The sequence below is a fragment of the Panicum virgatum genome, chromosome 3N, assembly GCF_016808335.1.
Source record: "Panicum virgatum strain AP13 chromosome 3N, P.virgatum_v5, whole genome shotgun sequence".
Lineage (NCBI taxonomy): Eukaryota > Viridiplantae > Streptophyta > Magnoliopsida > Poales > Poaceae > Panicum > Panicum virgatum.
The window spans coordinates 13089866-13109454 of NC_053147.1; the positions used below are offsets into that span (position 1 = coordinate 13089866).

The 19589-nt window shown below is 47.7% G+C and overlaps 3 protein-coding genes across 6 annotated transcripts; all 3 read left to right on the plus strand.

Moving 5' to 3' along the window:
* The first annotated feature begins 1846 nt into the window (after positions 1-1846).
* Positions 1847-4713, plus strand: LOC120664395. 3 transcript variants are annotated; one of them, XM_039943600.1, is made up of 9 exons: positions 1849-2047; positions 2726-2808; positions 3011-3159; positions 3249-3360; positions 3455-3537; positions 3670-3733; positions 3822-3939; positions 4068-4222; positions 4309-4713. In XM_039943600.1, the coding sequence occupies exons 3-9, from the start codon at positions 3041-3043 to the stop codon at positions 4423-4425; spliced, it is 768 nt and encodes a 255-aa protein (XP_039799534.1). In that variant the 5' UTR covers positions 1849-2047; positions 2726-2808; positions 3011-3040; the 3' UTR covers positions 4426-4713. The 3 variants fall into 3 exon arrangements, with proteins under 3 accessions (XP_039799535.1, XP_039799534.1, XP_039799533.1); XM_039943601.1 differs by lacking the exon at positions 2726-2808 and having other exon boundaries at positions 1847-2047; XM_039943599.1 differs by lacking the exon at positions 2726-2808 and having other exon boundaries at positions 1849-2180.
* An 891-nt stretch (positions 4714-5604) lies between these two features.
* On the plus strand, positions 5605-8555 carry LOC120667566 (rhamnogalacturonate lyase B-like). The gene is made up of 8 exons (XM_039947617.1): positions 5605-5736; positions 5857-6047; positions 6384-6500; positions 6595-6714; positions 6794-7127; positions 7199-7558; positions 7641-8063; positions 8148-8555. Exons 1-8 carry the CDS (start codon positions 5605-5607, stop codon positions 8493-8495), a joined length of 2025 nt encoding a protein of 674 aa, XP_039803551.1. The 3' UTR covers positions 8496-8555.
* Positions 8556-16008: 7453 nt separating this feature from the next.
* LOC120664396 (nucleoside diphosphate kinase 3-like) lies at positions 16009-18821 on the plus strand. Of its 2 annotated transcripts, none has more exons than XM_039943602.1 (7): positions 16009-16334; positions 16500-16637; positions 16802-16854; positions 17182-17232; positions 17889-18056; positions 18138-18250; positions 18425-18821. In XM_039943602.1, the coding sequence occupies exons 1-7, from the start codon at positions 16244-16246 to the stop codon at positions 18546-18548; spliced, it is 738 nt and encodes a 245-aa protein (XP_039799536.1). In that variant the 5' UTR covers positions 16009-16243; the 3' UTR covers positions 18549-18821. The 2 variants fall into 2 exon arrangements, with proteins under 2 accessions (XP_039799536.1, XP_039799537.1); XM_039943603.1 differs by having other exon boundaries at positions 16802-16839.
* Positions 18822-19589: the final 768 nt, after the last annotated feature.

The following is a 19589-nucleotide window of genomic DNA, read 5'->3' on the forward strand; positions in this document are numbered from 1 at the left end:
TAAATACAAAATAAATACAACATGAGACATATTTTATGGTGAATTTAATATTTTTTGTGTGTTGAGAGTTTTATGCAGACGACGACATGCGACCATGGTGATATAGGACTTCCCACAACATCCGAAACGTTTGAAACCACGGCGTGCGACTTAGGTGCTGGACGCGACCACGGTGATCCCACTGGTCGCGATCGCTTATAGTTCGACAACGGCCCACCGTGGTCCCGATGGATTAGCGTCTTCCTCTTGGAGATATAACAAATGTACCCAGACAGGGTGTTCGTTCTAATAATAAAAGGGCAAGAGTTCATGAAGACGGTGAGTGCCATAATATTCTCTGATGATGCATTTTATTTGCATATTTCTAATAAAAAAATGTATGTGAACTCTTCCGCAGATGATGAACTAAGAAACATAAGGTGTCGAGAAGCTAGAAGAGATCGCTATGCAAATATGCCATTAGATAAGAAGGCAGAATTTAATGCAAGGAAATGAGAAAACTATCATCGAAGGAAGGCGGAGAAGCAATCAGGAGGTTGTTCAGTCTTGTAGGAGCCACACCCCAGTCGGCAGTGTTGCATGTTTCTGGAAGTGCATGTTTGACGGCCACACCCCAGATAGCAGCCATGCATGTTGCTGGGAATGCAGGTTATAATCAGTTTACAATTACTTTGTATTGGTAGTACTCTTTATTATCTCGTACTCTATACTATAATAGCTACGGCATAATAATATTTTTAAATATAATTATTTCTTAAACATGTGATATTTTGAAATATAATTGCTCTTTAAACACGTGCCTGTGGCACGTGCACATCCACTAGTCTCTATAAAATACTACGAAAAGTTGTTTTTAGATGAAATCGTTTGAAAAAACTCTTCCTCTTGGAGTGAGCTTGTTTGAAGAAGCTGTTTAGAGTATGTCTTTCAAGTTATCCTAGATATAAAAGAGATACAGATACATAATACAGAAAAAAAAAACACAGCGCACATGTATGCTCATACCTATAAAATAATGCACGCTATATCCTTATGGATGCATTTAGATAAAACACTATTCGTTTGGCTTGTCAGCCAACCAGCCAGCAATATTGTTCTCTCATACTAAATCAGCACCAGCCACTAGCTACCAGCCAGTCAGCAGTACTATTATCTCATAACAAATCAGCACCAGCCACCAGCCACAGCCAAGCGAACACAACGTATATCCCAAGCTATAAGCGTCTAGGCGAAACTGGATTGAAAGATTTTGATATTGATGAAGTCATCACATGTACTGCAATGTTGAGGTAATGTCGCTTACCACTTAAAATAATAATTAGCCAAAAATAAAAGCTCAGCAGAGTTCAAGATGCCAACCCTGATTGGCAAATTTCACCCCCAGGAGCAAAACATCATACCCACGTTCACTTCAATTCAACCTTATTAAAAGAAACTCATCTAAATTTTTCTACATGAAGGATTTCTCAAGTAGTTATCCTAAAAGACTCTTTGACCGAATTCGCATAAAAAGTTGTCCGCAAAAAGTTGCATTAGAAGTTTGTTAGGGAAAAACAGAAATTATCTTGATAAATTGTCTAATACTGTAGATGTTGCACGTAGAAGTTACAACACGCTATTCCAAAATTGAAAATTATTTAAGAAGAAAATACTGAAAATCATAATTCCAACTAGCGTATTCTGATTTGTTTGTTTATTATTTTTCTTTAGCTTGATTTCTACCAGGCTAGCGCCATGGTAGTTGCCTAGTTGGTAGGCCAAACGGAGTCGGAACCAGCCCGGCAGTGGGGTCGGTCACCGCGTTGGCGTCCGACCTGGCCTCCCTCTTCCAGGTCTGACCTGACCCACCCGCGGTCCCGCGCCCCTTGTTGCCTTGTTCACCTCAACAAACCTTTCCCCTTCCCGTCCCAACCGCCGACTTGCCTCGCGCCGCCGGCTCGCCGCCGTCCATCTGGCCGCCCGGGCGTCTTCCTCTTCTGAATCTGAAGTGGGGAAGAAAAGGAAGAGAGTAAACGAGGCCTGCCGCCTGCGCTGCGCTGCGCCCCAGGTTTGATCCCATCGTTCTCCTTGATTTCCGCTTCGTGTTCTTGCCTCCTCTCGATCCGCGACCTCAGCCCCTCGCCGATCTCTCCTATGTGTTTGGTTCGGATCTCCGGTATCTTCCCGTACTGGACTGGAGGGTTAGCATTAGCAACTAGCGATCTTCGATTTGACTTTCTTGCTGGTGGTCAGTAATTCAATTATTGAGTTCCGTTCCGTTCAGTCGTGTGTCAACTTCGCCTAATTCGGTAATCCTTGCTTCCCCGCCTTCCTCCCTGGGATGGGAGGGCAGGGCATGCCTCTTACGAGTAATTTTTAACGGGATCAGGTATCCCACGATGCTCCACATGAGCATGTTTTCTGCTTATTCAGTTCAATGAAAGTATGAAACCAAACTATAATGTAGAGAATCATCTACCTTTTCCTTCCTGCTGAAATTACACCGCATCCTTCACAGCTTATTAGTATCATCAGCACCTTATGTGCATGAGATTCTATTTTCGCCGACAAGTAAAAAAAGGACTGAAATTTCGCAGTATGACTGCTCCCTAGTTAACAAAGTCCCTCTGCCTGACTATCTCACAAAACGAATGAAGGACAAGTACATATGCTGCGTCAAAGAGTTCTGTCTGTTACCATACCCGTACTCATTAACATCTTTGCATATGTCAAATACTGGTACCAGGTGATAGATCAGTCGGCCCTAATTACTCAGGCACACCTGCACTTGTGCAATTTTGAAAAAAAAAACAAATGGTACCAGGACTTGTAAGTTGTAACTGTCTCTTGCAATGAATTAACTTTTCATTTTTTTTCTTTCATTAGCAAATTGATATTTGGAGTGACAAATAATTTTATAAGTTCCCGCTTGATGTATGCTTGATAAATAGACATCCTAATGGAGAAGTATTACTTCATTACCAGCTTATGAGATAGCTCAGCAGCACCATTTTTACCTTGCTGTAAACAGAGTATGCCCTTCTAGCACTTGGATATTTGGATGGATGATGTTTATGGACGTATAGAGGTCTTCCCACAATACTTTATGCCATCAAAAGAAGCTATGGAGAGTCCTGATGGTCTATCCACAAGTAAGAATAACCTGGATACTTCACCAAGGTGATACTGGTGGCGAAAGAGTTTCTGTTGCCGAACTCATTCTCTGCTTTTCTGGGTGTGATAACATGCTGTTCTTGTCATGTAAACAGTTCACGTGGACGTTCCTGGACTCCTAAACGAGCTAAGGGAGCTGCATCTCTTTTGCGTTTGTTGTCCATTCCCCACTTTAGATGGTCGACAAGCAATGAAGATGAAGACAAGGTTACTGAATCATCTATACACAAGCTTCCTGCTTACATCTTGCATGCTAGCATGACTGCTCCCTTGCAACACTAACATTTTTCACTGCGAGCAGATTGAATTGTCCAGAGTTGAAGTGGAGTCATTACGAACTGAAATAGCGGATGCCGAGGAAAGAGAATCCCACTTAAAAGCTCGGTATGAAATACAAAGAAAGAACGTTGTAGTATGCAGTTTGTTGAAAAGTGGACATATTCTCTTTTTCAGGAAAAAAAAAGTGGAGATATGCTGATGATATTATTCACACTTTTTTTTGTTTTGACCTTCTAGGTTGGAAAATATCGATGAAGTTTTAAGATATGCTCGTCTTTCTGGCTATCTCTACATTAGAAGTGTATGAAATCTGTCCTTTTTTGTTCCCATTGCTGCACTCTTGTCAGAAGCCTTCAAGACTAATGAGTATGGACTTTTGGTTTATATAGCGATGGACCCAACTTCCTGGGGAACCACCTATTTTAGATGATGCTGATGTGGATGACTGGCTTCCTCGATTTGTTGTTCTGCAAGGGCAGTGTGTGTACTATTATCTCAAATCTACAGGTAAATTCTTCTTTTCCTTTTTTGGTGATTTTTGTAGTCACATATTATATTGGTGAATGCTGGCATAGTGGCATATGATGTGCTTGGATCTTAGCTGTCCCTGAACTTGTGACATTTCTATGTTTCAGATTTGAGCCCACAAGAGTCAACACTGTTGTGTGACATTGTTGAAGTAGGGCGGCTCCCAAACTTTGTGCCAGAAGATGAAAAGACAAGATACGCGTTTTACCTGTTGAGCCGTCAAGGCTTGAAGTTTGAATGCTCCAGTACCTCCGAAATTCAGGTAACAGAGAGGTACATCCAAATGCAGAAAGCGTATAAAAGCGATTCCTTGTAGCGGTAAATTTGCATTGGGTTTACTTTTTCCAGGTTGATTCATGGGTGAGAGCACTGAAAAGCGATTGCAAATTGCCGGATGGTGCTGCTGGTGAGGATGAGACGACGAAGACGAGGAGTAGCCAAGTAGAAGATGGGTCGTCACGGTGATCGATCGGACACGGGTTTCGATTCCCAGCAAAGGATGCTCTGCTCGCCGGATGTATGTACATTACAGCAGAGTATAATTTGGCTCGTGCTGGTAGCAAAAACCTTTTGTGCTAGTTTCTGTTAAAAAAGTTCCTCCATTGACCGAGAATTAGACTGAATGTGTATAAATTACTCCTTGTACATACATACATACATACATGTAAAGGAAGCAGCATATGTAGAGAGGTGCGACACAGCTGGACATGGATGTGTAGATTTCCTTGCTCATCATACGAAATTCTTTTGGCACGTGTTATTTTGTACGGCACGATTGGGTCGGCCGATTGGTAGACTGTAAATAACGCCGATTGGTAGACTGTAAATAACACGTGAAAACTCATTTGAGAGAATCTTACATATATGAAGTATTAATTATAAAAAAAATAACTTATTACACGCTATAAATTGCGAGATGAATTTAATGAACCTACTTAATTTATGATTTGCAACAGTGATGCTACAGTAATCATCTACTAATTATAAATTAATTACCCTTTAACTATCCTTTAGATTCATCTCGCGATTTATTACCCATCCGTGTAATTAGTTTTATAATTAGTCTATGTTTAATATTCTAGATTTGTGTTGTAAAAATTGCCAAAAATTTTTGGCACGATTGCGTTGGCCGATTGGTAGACTGTAAATAACACGTGAAAACTCATTTAAGAGAATCTTACATATATGAAGTATTAATTGTAAAAAAAATAACTTATTACACGCTGTAAATTGCGAGACGAATTTAATGAACCTTCTTAATTTATGATTTGCAACAGTGATGCTACAGTAATGATCTACTAATTATAAATTAATTATCCTTTAACTATCCTTTAGATTCATCTCGCGATTTATTACTCATCCGTGTAATTAGTTTTATAATTAGTCTATGTTTAATATTCTAGATTTGTGTTGTAAAAATTGCCAAAAAATTTTGGCCAAAATTTTTTGGCAACTAAAGAGGCACTAAGAATTCTATTGGTCAACTAGAGAGTCCCTTTTTCCATACAGAACTTGCAGTATATAATTGATGAATCAAAAGAAGTCTTGTGCCGGTGGAGTCAACTAGGGGTGCCGCTGCAAATCCCTGTATATATGGGAGCTAGTATATTATCCGAATAGCCATCCGTAGTGGTCTCGTGGACCATGGCCGCGGCACCGAGGTGGTGCCTCCAGCTCGCCGTGCGAGCGTCCCTGCTGGTGCTGCTCCTCGCCGCCGATGCGCCGCCGCCGCAAGCAGGCGGTGCGGTCACCTTACACGCCGACGACCCTACCCAGGTTGGTTACTATATATACTACACACTGTGTCTTGTTGCTTGCTGGGTCTCTTTGGGTTGCGCATCGAATTAGTAGTAGCCGACAGTGCACGAAGGTGATACGCCTCCGCCGGCGCCGCAGGTGGTCGTGGACAATGGCGTGGTGCAGGTGTCGCTGTACAGGCTGCAGGGCCAGATCACCGGCGTCCGCTACGGCGGCGGCGGCGGCGGCCAGAACCTGCTCCAGTACGACGCCAGCCAGAGGAACTCGGGAGGGTACTGGGATGTGGTCTGGAATTACCCTGGCTCGAATCGCCCAGGAACGATGGATATGTGAGTGCCCGCTCTAGCTCATGCTCATTATTAGCTATGTAAATCTCTCTGATAATGCTAGCAATTTCAGCTTGCGATTCTAGGTATATTTAGTAACTTATTACACACAGTATTTAATGCTAGGGATAATTTGGATTGTTGATTGCAGTTTTCTTCTCTCTGTTTCTTTTTTATTATGATTGCCATTCCCTTTTCCTGTTTACCAGTAAATGAATGGTTGCAATTTTCATGAGTAAATAACTGCTAATTTAGGATCACTACAAATTAGCCAAAAGTTAGGCAACAAATACTGAAGGCTGAAGCGACTGTACATATTTGGCTGGCTAACGCGCACAGGTTGGACGGCACAGAGTTCCAGGTTGTATCCTCAACTGAGGAGCAAGTGGAGCTTTCTTTCAGGAGCTCATACAACGCGTCACGTCCGAACAGCCTCCGGCTAAACGTCGACAAGAGGTACGCGTACGTGTACGTCTAAACTGACGGCGGCGCATGCAGCATGCTTTCATAAAATAATTTTGAATTTTGAAAAAAATAACTGCTAATGCAGGCTTGTGATGCTGAGAGGCAGCTCCGGGTTCTACTGCTACGCCATCTTTGAGCACGCCCCGGAGTACCCAGCTCTCAACGTCTCGGTGGCTCGCCTCGCCTTCAAGCTCAACGCCGCCATGTACGGAGACACACACCTACCTGTTCTGCTTTTCGCTGCTGCCTTTTCCTATTAATATTCACTGTGCATTTGATGTTAGGTTCAACTACATGGCGATCTCGGACGACATCCAGAGGTACATGCCGAGCGCGGCGGACAGGGACCCGCCCCGCGGCGTCCCGCTGGCGTACAAGGAGGCCGTCCTGCTCGTCGACCCCGTGGAGCCGGAGTTCAGAGGGGAGGTGGACGACAAGTACCAGTACGCGCTGGACAACCAGGATAACTTGGTGCACGGATGGATCGGCGGCGGCGGCGGCGATCCGGCGTCGGCGGCTGCGACGGGCTTCTGGGTCGTCACTCCCAGCAACGAGTTCAAGAACGGCGGGCCGCTCAAGCGGGAGCTCACCTCCCACACCGGCCCCACCTCCCTCGCGGTAAGCATTAATTTGTGCCCCCAAATTAAGTGAAACCACTGATCGTGATCGAGCATGTGCACGGACGGCAGGTGTTTCTAGGCCCGCATTACGTCGGCAGGGACATGGTGATCCAGTTCGAGGAGGGCGAGAGCTGGAAGAAGGTGCTGGGCCCCGTCTTCATCTACCTCAACTCCGGCGACCACCCGAGCTGCAAGAGAGACCTCTGGGAGGACGCCAAGGCGCGGGCGCGAGCGGAGGTCAGCAGATGGCCCTACACCTTCCCCGCGTCGCCGGACTTCGCAAAGGCGTGCGAGAGAGGCTCCGTCACGGGGAGGCTCTGGGTCAGAGACGACGTCGCCAACGCCAAGCAGCAGCAGCAACCTGCCGCCATGGCCTACGTCGGGCTCGCCGCGCCTGGCCAACCAGGTTCCTGGGCCAGAGAGAGCAAGGTAATAAACTGGCCGGCCGGCTCCCCCAGCTCAAATTTCATCGGAGATCCATGGCTCGCTCATGGCGACATGATGCTTGCAGAGGTATCAGTTCTGGACGAGGGCCACCTCCGACGGCCGCTTCAGCATCGGCAACGTCCGGGGAGGAGTGTACAACCTCTACGCCTGGGTCCCCGGGGTCCTCGGCGACTACATGCACGCCTCCTCCGTGACGGTGACGCCGGCGTGCGCCGTCAACGCCGGCGACCTCGTGTTCGAGCCCCCGAGGTCGGGCCCCACGCTGTGGGAGATCGGCGTCCCGGACCGGTCGGCGGCGGAGTTACACGTCTCCGACCCGGACCCGAGGTACGCCAGCCGGCTCTTCCTCGCCAGGGACAGGTACAGGCAGTACGGCCTGTGGGAGAGGTACGCCGCCCTCTACCCCGACGGCGACCTCGTGTTCACCGTCGGCGAGAGCAACCACTCCAGGGACTGGTTCTTCGCGCACGTCACGAGGTACTTCTTCGTCTTGTGCTCGGCTCTCGCTCGGGTCATCTCCTAGCTTCGTCCGTCCATCCATCCATCTGTGTGATTTGCTTGCTCGATGCAGGGCACTGTCGTGCCGACGACGTGGCAGATACGCTTCCACCTGGACGGCGTCGTGGCGGGCGGCACCTACACGCTGCGGATCGCCCTCGCGGCGTCCCACATGGCCAGCCTGCAGGTGCGGGTGAACGGCGGCGACGGCGCGCCGCCGTCGCCGGCGTTGCTTATGGGCGACAACAACGCCATCGCGCGGCACGGCATACGCGGCACGGAGTGGAGCCTGGATTTTGGTATCGAGGGCCGCCTGCTCAACCAAGGGGACAACACCATCCACATCACCCAGGCGAGCGCCCTGAACCAGTTCGTCGGGGTCATGTACGACTACATTCGCCTCGAAGGCCCTTCCATGTAGTGGCCCGTGACCTCTGCTATACTACTACCTCCGTCCTACGATATAACTGTTTTTAGGTTTTTCTTCAATTCAAACTTTTTAAACTTTGACTATAGATGGTTAAAAGGTTATAAAAATTGATGACATACACATAATATGAGTTTATTCATAATGAAACCAATTATTATAATATTTTTCGATTTAAAAATGATTAGAGATATTATTTGTAAAAATAAAAATATTTAACTTTGACTAAGTCCAAAAGTTGCATTTAGGGACGGAGGTAGTACTGATTAACAAGTAGTCAGGATAGCCTGGCCCAATGCAAGCAAGAAAGGTAAATGTATACAAGAACATTGACCAGCTAGCAATCATCAGTGGCAAACGGCAGCAGCTCCAGGTGTTTGGATTTGAAATCTTTTGCAAAGCACATGCCCATTGTCCCTTGAGGGATATATGGCACGCCTGCGTCTCGGAGTCATTTCAAACCGAGCGATGAAACTAGGATTGGCAACGGGCACAAACCCGCTGAGTTTTAACTGCCCAAACCCGTACCCGTGAATACAAAACCCACCCGTTAAAAAACCCATGACCTGTCACGGGTTCAATATCATGCCCAAACCCGTCCTGTCGGGTTAACGGGTACCCACGGGTCGCCCGTGCCGTTTACAGCAAACAACTCAGAGTCAAGTAGTCAATAGCTCAATCGACAACAACACATAGATGATTGATCATTAGTGGCATAAATAAAACACAAAAGTTACCAGTAGTTCAGTATTTAGCTCACAATGAGGCAATGAGCAAGATCTAAACAACAACAAATTAAAATGGCAAGTCCCCAGCTCCAACATGGAGTAATATAAGCGACAAGTTTACTACAAGTTCATAATCAATGAATCAATCAAAATCACACCAAAAGGAGGGGCATCTTCATCATTCATCAATTGTTCTTGCTCTTGCTCTTGACTTGTTCTTGCGCCATCTTGAGCTCCTGCAGCGTGCGCACGGAGAGTGAGACAAGAGCGAGGGAGCCTGGGAGCGAGCTGCAAGGAGAAAAGAGCGAGGGAGATCGAGCTAGGGAGGGCGCACGGCGAGTAGGCCGGCGAGGGAGCTGGCCGGCCGCCGCCGCAAGGGGCTGGGTGCCTTGGGTCGCTGGGAGGAGCCTGGACGCTGGGTGCCTGCGTGTGCTATGCGGCTGGCGGCTGCTGGGAATGGGGATGCGTGGGAAATGATTAGGTTTAGGGTTAGAGATGCTTCTTAGTCTGTATATTGGGGCAGGCTATTTGGGCCAAGTCATAAGCTGAAGCTTATAATATAGACCGGGTAAAAATTACCCATGGGTTTACGGGTTCGAGTTCTGCATTTCCAGACCCAAACCCGCAAACCCGATGGGTTTAACTTTCTACCCATTAATAGACCCGCGGGTCAAGAAATTGATCCAAACTCATGCTCTAATAGAGTAAAAATCCATCGGGTTCCGGGTTTTGGGTACCCGTTGCCAACCCTAGATGAAACAAACTCGTCAGAGATGGCGAAACCACCTTTTAGTGGCGATGGCCAGAGAACATGGTGGTTAGTGGTTACGTTTCGATGTGAGGTTATGAAAGAACCAATGGATGTGCAAACAGTTGGAATATTACAATCGCGTTAGCCCGGCCGATATTCTCAGTGAATCTCAATGTATGGCGATGTGAAATTACCCACCTTGAATTTGGTTTTAAAATGTTAAGGATAATGTAGTCCTGGTCGCGAATATTGTGGAGAATGGGAAAGATGATTTCTTTTTCCAAGGAAGAAACACAAAGGGAAAGCATTGCAGGGAACAAGAGCCCTTTTGGTGGTTTCACTGGGTTCAACTCCTCTTGACACATGCACTGTAGCTACACAAAATGAGGTTTTTGGTGCGGCTCTTGCAGCAGCTCAGCCGGAGCCGCACCAATCGCTCGCAACATTGGAGCACTCCTGTCGCTCAGGTTGAGCCGACCGAGCCACTCTCCAACCCAAAATGAGGATTTGTTTGGTGTGGCTCTTGCAGCGGCTCAGTCGGAGCTGCACCAATCGCTCGCAACGCTGGAGCGCTCCTGTCGCTCAGGTTGAGCCGACCGAGCCACTCTCCAACCCAAAATGAGGATTTGTTTGGCGTGGCTCTTGCAGCGGCTCAGTCGAAGCTGCACCAATCGCTCGCAACGCTGGAACGCTCCTCTCGCTCAAATCGCTCAAATTGAGCGGACGGAGCCACTCTCCAACCCACAATTAAAATTTGTTTGGTGAGGCTCTTGCAGCGGCTCAGCCGGAGCCGCACCAATCGCTCGCAACGCTGTAGCGCTCCTATCGCTCAAGTTGAGCCGACGGAGTCAAAAAAAAAGATGGCTTTGTCTGCTCCAGCTCTGGCTCCCCTCTCCCATGGAGTCGGACCAAACGTCCTCTCAACTAGAAGAACCGTGCAGCCATAAATTGTATTTCCTCCGGTTTCGGTTCTTGCATACTACACTAGCACTGCTGGGGAGAAGCCGGAGCCGAGCAAAGCCGCACCAAACAGGGTAAATGGGCAATGGAGGAAGGAAATGATAGATATCTTACCAATCTTTGAGTAAAATATATGGTCAGTCTATATTCTTATCCTGAGATGCAGGGGCGGGCCTAGTATTGATTCAAGAGTATTCAACTGAATACCCATTATTTTGGACACAAAATTTTGTATGTGTAGTATATTGTATGTATATGTATTGAAAAAAAAGGGAGAACATATAGGTAGATTTCAAGTTTTGGCCCATCCTTCTACTCCCTACCGACCCTCCCACCTTCCCCCATCCGGCCCAAGTGGCCCATCCGCGGCCTCCGGCCCAATGGCCCGCTCGGCTCCCCTGTCCTCTCCCCGAGATCCCCACTCGCCCGGTGTCTCAACCCTAAGTGCCGCCACGGTGGACACGACGACCGGCGACCAGGCGTCAGCGAGCCGCGGCAAGACAGGAGCGACGGCGGGCGCCTGCGCGAGGACCAGCGCCCATGGCTAGGCGACGCAGCGGCGGCCATCCGGCGTGACACCCGGCGCCCAGGCCCAGGAGGCACCACATCACCTCCCCTCGCTTCACGTCGCATCATGCCGCCTCCGACGCGAAGATCACCATCACCCCACCACTCCACCAGGGATCGAGCTCCGTTACGGCGGCTCCCCTTTCCCCAGGCAAGGTAACCCCCGCTCCCCCCTCCCCTCCCTTCCTCTCCTCGTGTTTCATCAGCTCCACCATGTACGAGTTGCACTCCTCTAGTGATTCCATGCTGCTTTGTTTGCCTGATTGATTATTCCACCGAGGAACCAAACAAGTCATAGGTCCTGCTTTATTTGCCTTGCCTCCACCCGCCGTGTCGTTGATGCCCACCAATGGGGTCAACAGGACTCTCGGATTTGGTGTTTCATTTCTCTCTTTTTTTTCTTTTCTTTTTGGGTTCATTCATATAGCCATACTAATAAATAAAACCCTGCTTGTTTGTTTCTTAATTAGTTTCTTCATTCATGCATTCATGCAATATATGCCTAATTGGCTTCCTATCAATGCATAATAGTTATTGGTTGCAATGTGTGTGAATATTTGTGAAATTGTCACAAGAGGGTAGCGATGTAGTGGTCACAATATTCCTGAAACTCGAGTCAGTTCTTCTTGCAAGTTAAGAATGAGGATATTATCACTCATTTCTAAAGCATTAAGGATAGAAAAGTTAACTGATAAATCGTAGATTTTCTTATAATTTTATTGTTTTATCCTCTATTTACTGCCTATACATTGAACATTCAAAGCTATGATCAATTTTATGAATTATGAGATGTTGATACGCAATTATGTGTTAATAATCCTTAATTAAGGTTGTCAAAAAAAATTTACCTTTCCAATTTTGAATACCCATTCTAAAAATCCTGGGCCCGCCCCTGCTGAGATGGCATCTAAGTTCACGAACTCTCAAAATGCATTTGCAAACCCTCGAACTTGTCATAATGTATCAGCTAGATCTTTAAACTCTCAAAATGCATCTTTGTGTCCATAGATTTGTCGTAGAATGTCACTTAGCTCCTTAAACTCTAAAAATATATTATCAGATCTGCATACTCATCACGTTTATCATTATAAAGTAAAAAAAATATGTTTTAAAAGTTTAGGGATCCGGATGATATCTTATAATAAGTTCAGGGATTTCAATATGTATAATGAGAGTTTGGGGATTTGGATGACATATCAAGATGAGTTTAATATCTCAAAATGCATTTTGAAAATTCGGAGCAACTCATAATAAATTTAGAGACCGTCAATACATTTTACTCCCAACCTAATGTTTGCCTTGTGTTGTGGGGGCGCAGGATGGAGCGGATGCCATGCGGGTTGCGTGCCCCATGTACCGCATCGTTCATTAATTTGCTTGCTTCTCCTGCTTTCAGGGGCCAAGGAAGGAAGGAAGGAACACTTTCAAAATGTGTGTCAGGCAGACGGCGTGCAAGAGATGATGAGGCGACGAGTACCGATCTAGCCTCTGAGTTGTGTGACCGTGCGGTGTCCCGTTGCTGCTGGTGAACTCCAACAACAGCTTGATTTTTCCATATCCCCTTTCCACTTTTTCTCAATATAGAGAATTGATGGTGAAAAAACCCACTCCAACAGATTTATTTTCCATCTCCCTTTCCCCTTTATTTTTTCTCAATCCCCAATATTATATCTCTAATCCCCAATAGAAAGGGAACAAAACTATCCTCTCTTTTCTGTCCCGACCGGACTCCCACTGTCGCCTCCCGAGCGCCGCCAGGGCCGCGCCCACCGCCGCCGCCCCCGCCTCTTGATGGCCGCCGACGAGCACGGCTACCAGCAGCGGCCCGCCTCAAGCCTCCGCCCTCTTCGTCCCCTTCCATCCTTGCTTCACTGGAGGCTGCCGCCCATGGAGGTCGCCGGGCAGTGCGCTGGCCCGACCTCTCCCAGGTCGCGGCATGGGCATGGTCCCCATGGAGGGGTGGCTAGCTGCGCCGCCCATGGGCATGCCCTCCATGGAGGGGTCGCCGTCCATGCCGCCGACGGGCATGCCCCCCATGGCGCAGCGCACCTTCTTGGGCCAAGGGCACCGTGGGCGGTCGCTCCACCTACTGCTGCGACAAGCTTGATGCCCCCAAGGCCGAACGCCCCATGACAGCCCAAGAAACCTTCCACCGGCTTGGCAAAAGCAGCGAGAAAGAAGCCGGGCCCGAAGAAGAAGATGCCTTCTTCAACTCTGGTGGCCTCTGCTTCAACGCCGACAACAGATTCTTCAGCGTCGGCAAGCATCGCAGCTCCCAATTGTGGCACCGAGGAAGACACCCATGTTGCCAACAATGTGTTTGATGGGATGTCTGCAAGGTATGATATATCAGGTGCATTCTCATTTCTTGCATACAAAAGAGTACCCTGATTTTGGCTACCTGTTACCATCATTTAAGTTCAGTATTCAGTAGTTGCAAATGATTTTTGTTCTGAATTCAAGTGAGGTTTCATGTTCACTGAATCATTCAGTATTCAGTGTATATCTGATATACACTGAGAAGGCAGTCGGCTTTTGAGGAGCATGAGACTGTCATATTCGTCCAAGTCATCCAGTTTCAGGTATTCAGCTGCAGTTCCTATAGCAGCAGATGCCATATCCACTACTGATTGCATCCGAGTCGTCAGTAGGACTCTGCTTCCTTTCTTGCAGACTTTTAGAGGATCGACCAATGTTTGCCATTTTTCAACACTGCTATCTTCCCAGACATTTTTAATATTGTAGTTCATGCGTCTATATATATGATGAATTTGTTTGAATGTGCAGTGCCCACTCTTTTTCCAATATGATGGATGACAGTGTTAAAGTAGAAAATATCTCTCTCTTCCAACCATTGCCAAGTGCTGATGAGGAGCATGATGAAGACGACACTTTGATCAGTCCAACAAGGAAAAGAGGACAAAAGGGCTGCCAATTATTCATCAAACGAAGATGTTGCCTTGATCAGGGCATGGGAGTCCGTGTCCCTTGATGCCATTGCAGGAGTTGATCAAAGTAGTAGCACCTTTTGGAGCCGCATCTCAGAGCACTTTCACGGTAATGGCAATACAACAACGACTAGAACAATCGGCTCGCTCCAGCATCGTTGGTCTACAATCCAAGAATGTTGTAACAAATAGAAGTCATGTCTTGCTCAAGTTGCACGCCAACATCCAAGTGGAGTCCCACTTCAAGAACAAGTGAGTACATTGTTCATGTTGTTCAAAACTTCTTTGCTCATTTTGTTCATTTGATCATGACATTTTTGCTTTGATAGGCCAACCTCGCCCAGGAGAGGTACAAGGCCATGGATCAACAGAAGCATAGGCCCTTTACCATGCAACATTGCTGGACATTGCTGCAAAACAATCAGAAGTGGATAGACATGGAGTTTGAATGCCCACCAAAGAAGCCAAGGTCCAACTGTTCGTCTTCAGCTGATTTTGAAGCTCATGAGGAGGATGAAGGGACTGATGAAATGAGCAAGAGGTCTGCAGGGAGGAAGAAGGAGAAAGAGAGGTCGAAGAAAGATGCCGGTGGCTACACGGAGGCGATACAAGAGGGCATATGTGAGTTTGTTGTTTCGTCTCCTCCTTCCAGCTTCCTAACTGCACGGCACCCCCAAGATGTTTCCAAAGAATTCACCGCTGCAAAAATGAATCTTGATTTCGCAGCTTGTATTGCGAGTGGGCAAGGCCGCACGCCCCCGACTGTGCCCCGCCGATGTGTTTGCCAGCTGCTCTGCCTGCTTGCTGCCCGAGAGCGCCACCGCTTGCCGCCGGCCGCTGTGTGGACAGAACCTGGCCTGGTTCTTGGCTCGCGTGCGCCCTCAGCAGCTCTGCCTGCATGCTGCGCGAGAGCGCCACCGCTTGCTGCCGGCCGCTGCGTGGACCGAATCAGTGCCGCTCCCTTGGCCAAGGCCGACTGTTGCTTGCCCTGCTGCGCGCGTTGCAGTGTGCAGGCTTCTGGTCGCTCGCTCGGCGCTGGCACCGCTAGAGCAGACGAGGGCGCCGGCGGCGGCGACAAGGTAGCAGACGATGATAAGTTTTTTTAGAGCACAGACTATGACAAGTTGACCCCACATGACAGGAGGGGGAAAGGGGAAAGAGAAAAATCTAACTACTGGAGCACTTCTCCCCTATATGTTGAAATTAAGAAAGGTGATTTCCCTATAACTTCTCCCCTATATGTTGAAATTAAGAAAGGTGATTTCCCTATATGATGAGAAAAAGAATAGAAGAAGATCAACCAGTTGGAGCTGGTCTGGCGAGATGATGAGATCCGATCCCGCTGGTCAACGCAACGCAACCAATTTTTTACGCCCGCCGATCGATGCGGGTGCGATGCGATTCCCCGGCGCCGGGACGAGGACGGGTGGCGGAGATGCGATGCGCATGCGCTGGTCCTCCCCTCCCCGCTCTCCTCTCGCGCACCGACGCCACGCGATGGCGATGCTTGCCTTGCCTCGAGGAGCACGAGGTGCGGTCGGTCGGGACAGGGTCGCGCCCCTCCCCTCCCCTCCCCTCCCCTCCCGGCCTCCCCAGGCCACGCCACGCCACCTCGCATGCTTCCCCTGCCGCACCGGCTAATTAATTGGCGGGCGTGGCAGGCGCTGAGCGAGCGAGCGAGCGCACCGGCACACCGCCCCCCATCCATCTGGTCACCATCTCTCCTCCTCGCCACTCGCTGCAGCAGCCGCCGCCTGATCCGCCTCGCCGCAAGCCCGCAGCGCCACCATGAGCGCCTCCAGGAAGCTGTTCCAGGCCGCCGCCAGGTCCCTCCTCTCCGCCTCCCAGCGCTCCTCCCCCGCCGCCCTCCTCGCCGCCGGTACCTTCTTCCTCCTCCTGTCCCGAAATGCGATCTCAATCCTTTCCGACTCCCGGTCCCTGTCTCGACCGGATCGCCGAACTTCCGAAGCGAATCAAAATTCCATCTCTCTCTTTACTAGACTGACTGATATAAAACGGGAGCTCGTTCCATCTTGATGCGCAGAGGGCCGCACCGCCGCGCTCGCCACGCTCACCAACCTGGGCAGGAAGACCCTCCCCACCGCCTACGCCTACCACAAGCAGGGATCCCACCACGCCTCCTCGGGATGGGGAGCCTTCGCCGCCGCCGTCCCCGCTGCAGGTCCGTACGTACTAGACGATTCGATTAGATCCAACCCCGGTCACTCTGATCTAACAGTAATCGGTCTGATCCGATTCGTTTACATTTGTTGAGATGAATGGAACCCTGCTGCGATTCTCGCTCTCTGACAAATCAGCAACCCACTCTGTCTGTCCTCTCCGCAGTTTACATGCTCCAGGACCAGGAGGCTCACGCCGCAGAGGTAAACGCCGCAGAGGTAAACCTACCCTACCCTGCTTCTCTTTGTTGATTCGTCTTCTTCATGCTGTGGTCCACTGATACTGGAGCAATCAGCAAGGGGCCTCCCTTTCCTCTCTGATTCACTGCCAACATAACGACATGGCGATGCTGCCAACTGATTGAGTGGGCTCCCATGTAATTTTGTCATCGATTCTGTGTTGTGTACTTGTGTAATGTATGATTTGTTATGCTGTGCTCGGCGAACGCCCCCACTCCTTTTCCATCTCCAGTTGACATGACATTGGAGGATGTCATGTGATTCTTTTGTCAGGCTCACTAACACTCCCCTCTTCTGTGATTCCAGTTGGAGCGCACCTTCATTGCCATCAAGCCTGACGGCGTCCAAAGAGGCCTGGTCAGTAATAGCAATGATCACGACATCCTAATTTCTTGAGAATTCTTTATCCTAATAGCCTACTAGCTTCATACTGTTTTTCATATGTTCAATTTAGTACGTATGCTATCTCAATTACAGATTTTCCTTTGAAAACTTTTGAGGCCTTGGGCTCTGTTCTGTTCATGGCCATACAATAATTAATTGTAAATCAACCAACTGCTGCTGTTTACACCCAACACCTACAGTATACTCGACTAGTTGGCATTCTTTATTTTTCGTGTGTGACTTGGTCCACATGATCTACCTCGAGATCTCATGAGCAACTAATCTGTGCTGGAAACCATTTGGATGCTTAGGGTGAAGCCTGCATACATATTATATAAAGAGAAATATGTGTCTTATTTATTTAGCTCTTCCTCGTCCTAGTGGGCTGGGCCGTTTTCCTGATTTCACTATCAAGAGTTGGGTTCTCTAGCCCAATATATTGCCTGGTTTAACCCCAAAAAAGCTTCATGGTTATATGGTACACATCTAGTTATATGCAGGCTGACATGTGAACTATTTCAGTTATTCAGCCCATCAGACGTTTGCTCTCTTTAGTCTTGTCTCTGTACATTTGTAATGGTGTTGATAGGAATGATGTGTTTCTTTTCCTCTAATTTTTTTTGCCTCAGATTTCGGAGATCGTATCTCGATTTGAGAGAAAAGGTTACAAGCTTGTTGCCATCAAGTTGATTGTTCCATCCAAAGAATTCGCCCAGAAGCACTATCATGATCTCAAAGACAGACCTTTCTTCAATGGACTGTGTGATTTTCTCAGCTCTGGCCCTGTACTTGCCATGGTAAGCAGGCCCCTCCTCATCTCTGCAGAGAAAATTTGGATGCATGGACAGATACATAAGTTGGTCATACAATTTCTGTAGGTTTGGGAAGGAGAGGGTGTTATCAAGTATGGGAGAAAACTAATTGGTGCCACAGACCCACAGAAATCTGAACCAGGAACCATCAGGGGTGATCTTGCCATTGTTGTTGTAAGGTATGCTTCATCTAGTATACCTGTGCATATAATCATCATAATGCCCTTTTTTCGCTGCTAAATCATATAGATTAGGAAGCTGGCAATAGGTATACATTAGCTATTCATATCTTTGATGTCATGCTCATTAGAAGTTAGGATTCCTTTTTACTGACATTCCATCACTTACATCAGAAACATCATTCACGGAAGTGATGGCCCAGAGACAGCAAAGGATGAGATTGCTCTGTGGTTTGAGCCCAAGGAGCTGGTCTCTTACACCAGCAACGCGGAGAAGTGGATCTACGGGGTGAACTAACCAGCGAATCATTTTGTTTCTATTCTGCTCACCATTTTCACATAATTGCCAATAGACCAAGGCAGGATGTACTAATAAAGTTGCGACCGTCACTTTTGAGTTGGATTGTGACCTTCTGGTGCAGTAAGGCACAAGGAAGGAAGGAGATGTACCTTGAAATATAGAGCGTGCACTGAGTAGTCGCGATGTTCAAATCATAGAAATCAAACTATGTATCACCTTCAGTAGAGGCGTGTGATCCAAGATGGTGATGCAGATGTTTCTTTGGATCTATTCTCCAAATCCCTACCATCATGATGGCTGACTGTCTACTGCTTTCGTTTTTTGGGTGAGTGGGTAGGAGATGTTATTCTAGAGCTATGATATTGGAAGTTACTTGTGGTGAGACTTCGATGGACAGAATTCGGTGACAGCTATCAGAATTTTGTTTTTTTGTGCCATATAGGGCGTCAAAACTGTGGTCATTTCTTGTACTTGGTGCTTGACAGGCAACGATTAGAAGTTTCTGATCCCTTTTCACCACACAGGGAGTTTCAAACAATTTTCATGTAGGATAACCTGGGACCTGTGCCAAGACAGTAACAGTTCATGGCTATAGCGCAGAGGCTTAAACGATCCATGATCAAGAGCGCCAGTGCTACCAGTCGGATTCAACAGATTACAACATGCCAAGCAAGAGGGGGTCCTTCTAATTAGCGCGCGCGCGCTAGGACTGGTAGCAGCAAACGATTTCGGACAGTCCTTCCTTTCCTTTTCTTGGTTTCCGCGTCTGACACGTCCGTTTCCTTTTTTGGCTTCCGACTCCAATCTTTCTCCCCCGCAGTTTCCTTTGCACGCTGTTTCAGACCTCCTTTGCCACCATTTCTTCCATGATCACATAACTAATGTACATAATTTTTATAAAAAAAAATTCGGACCACTTAAAAGAACAATTACATAGCACAAACTTCACGATCACATAACTTATGCATACAACTTTTATATATAACTTTTGTGAGACAAGTTATAAGAGTATAAATTTGAAGTGCCACTCCTGTGATG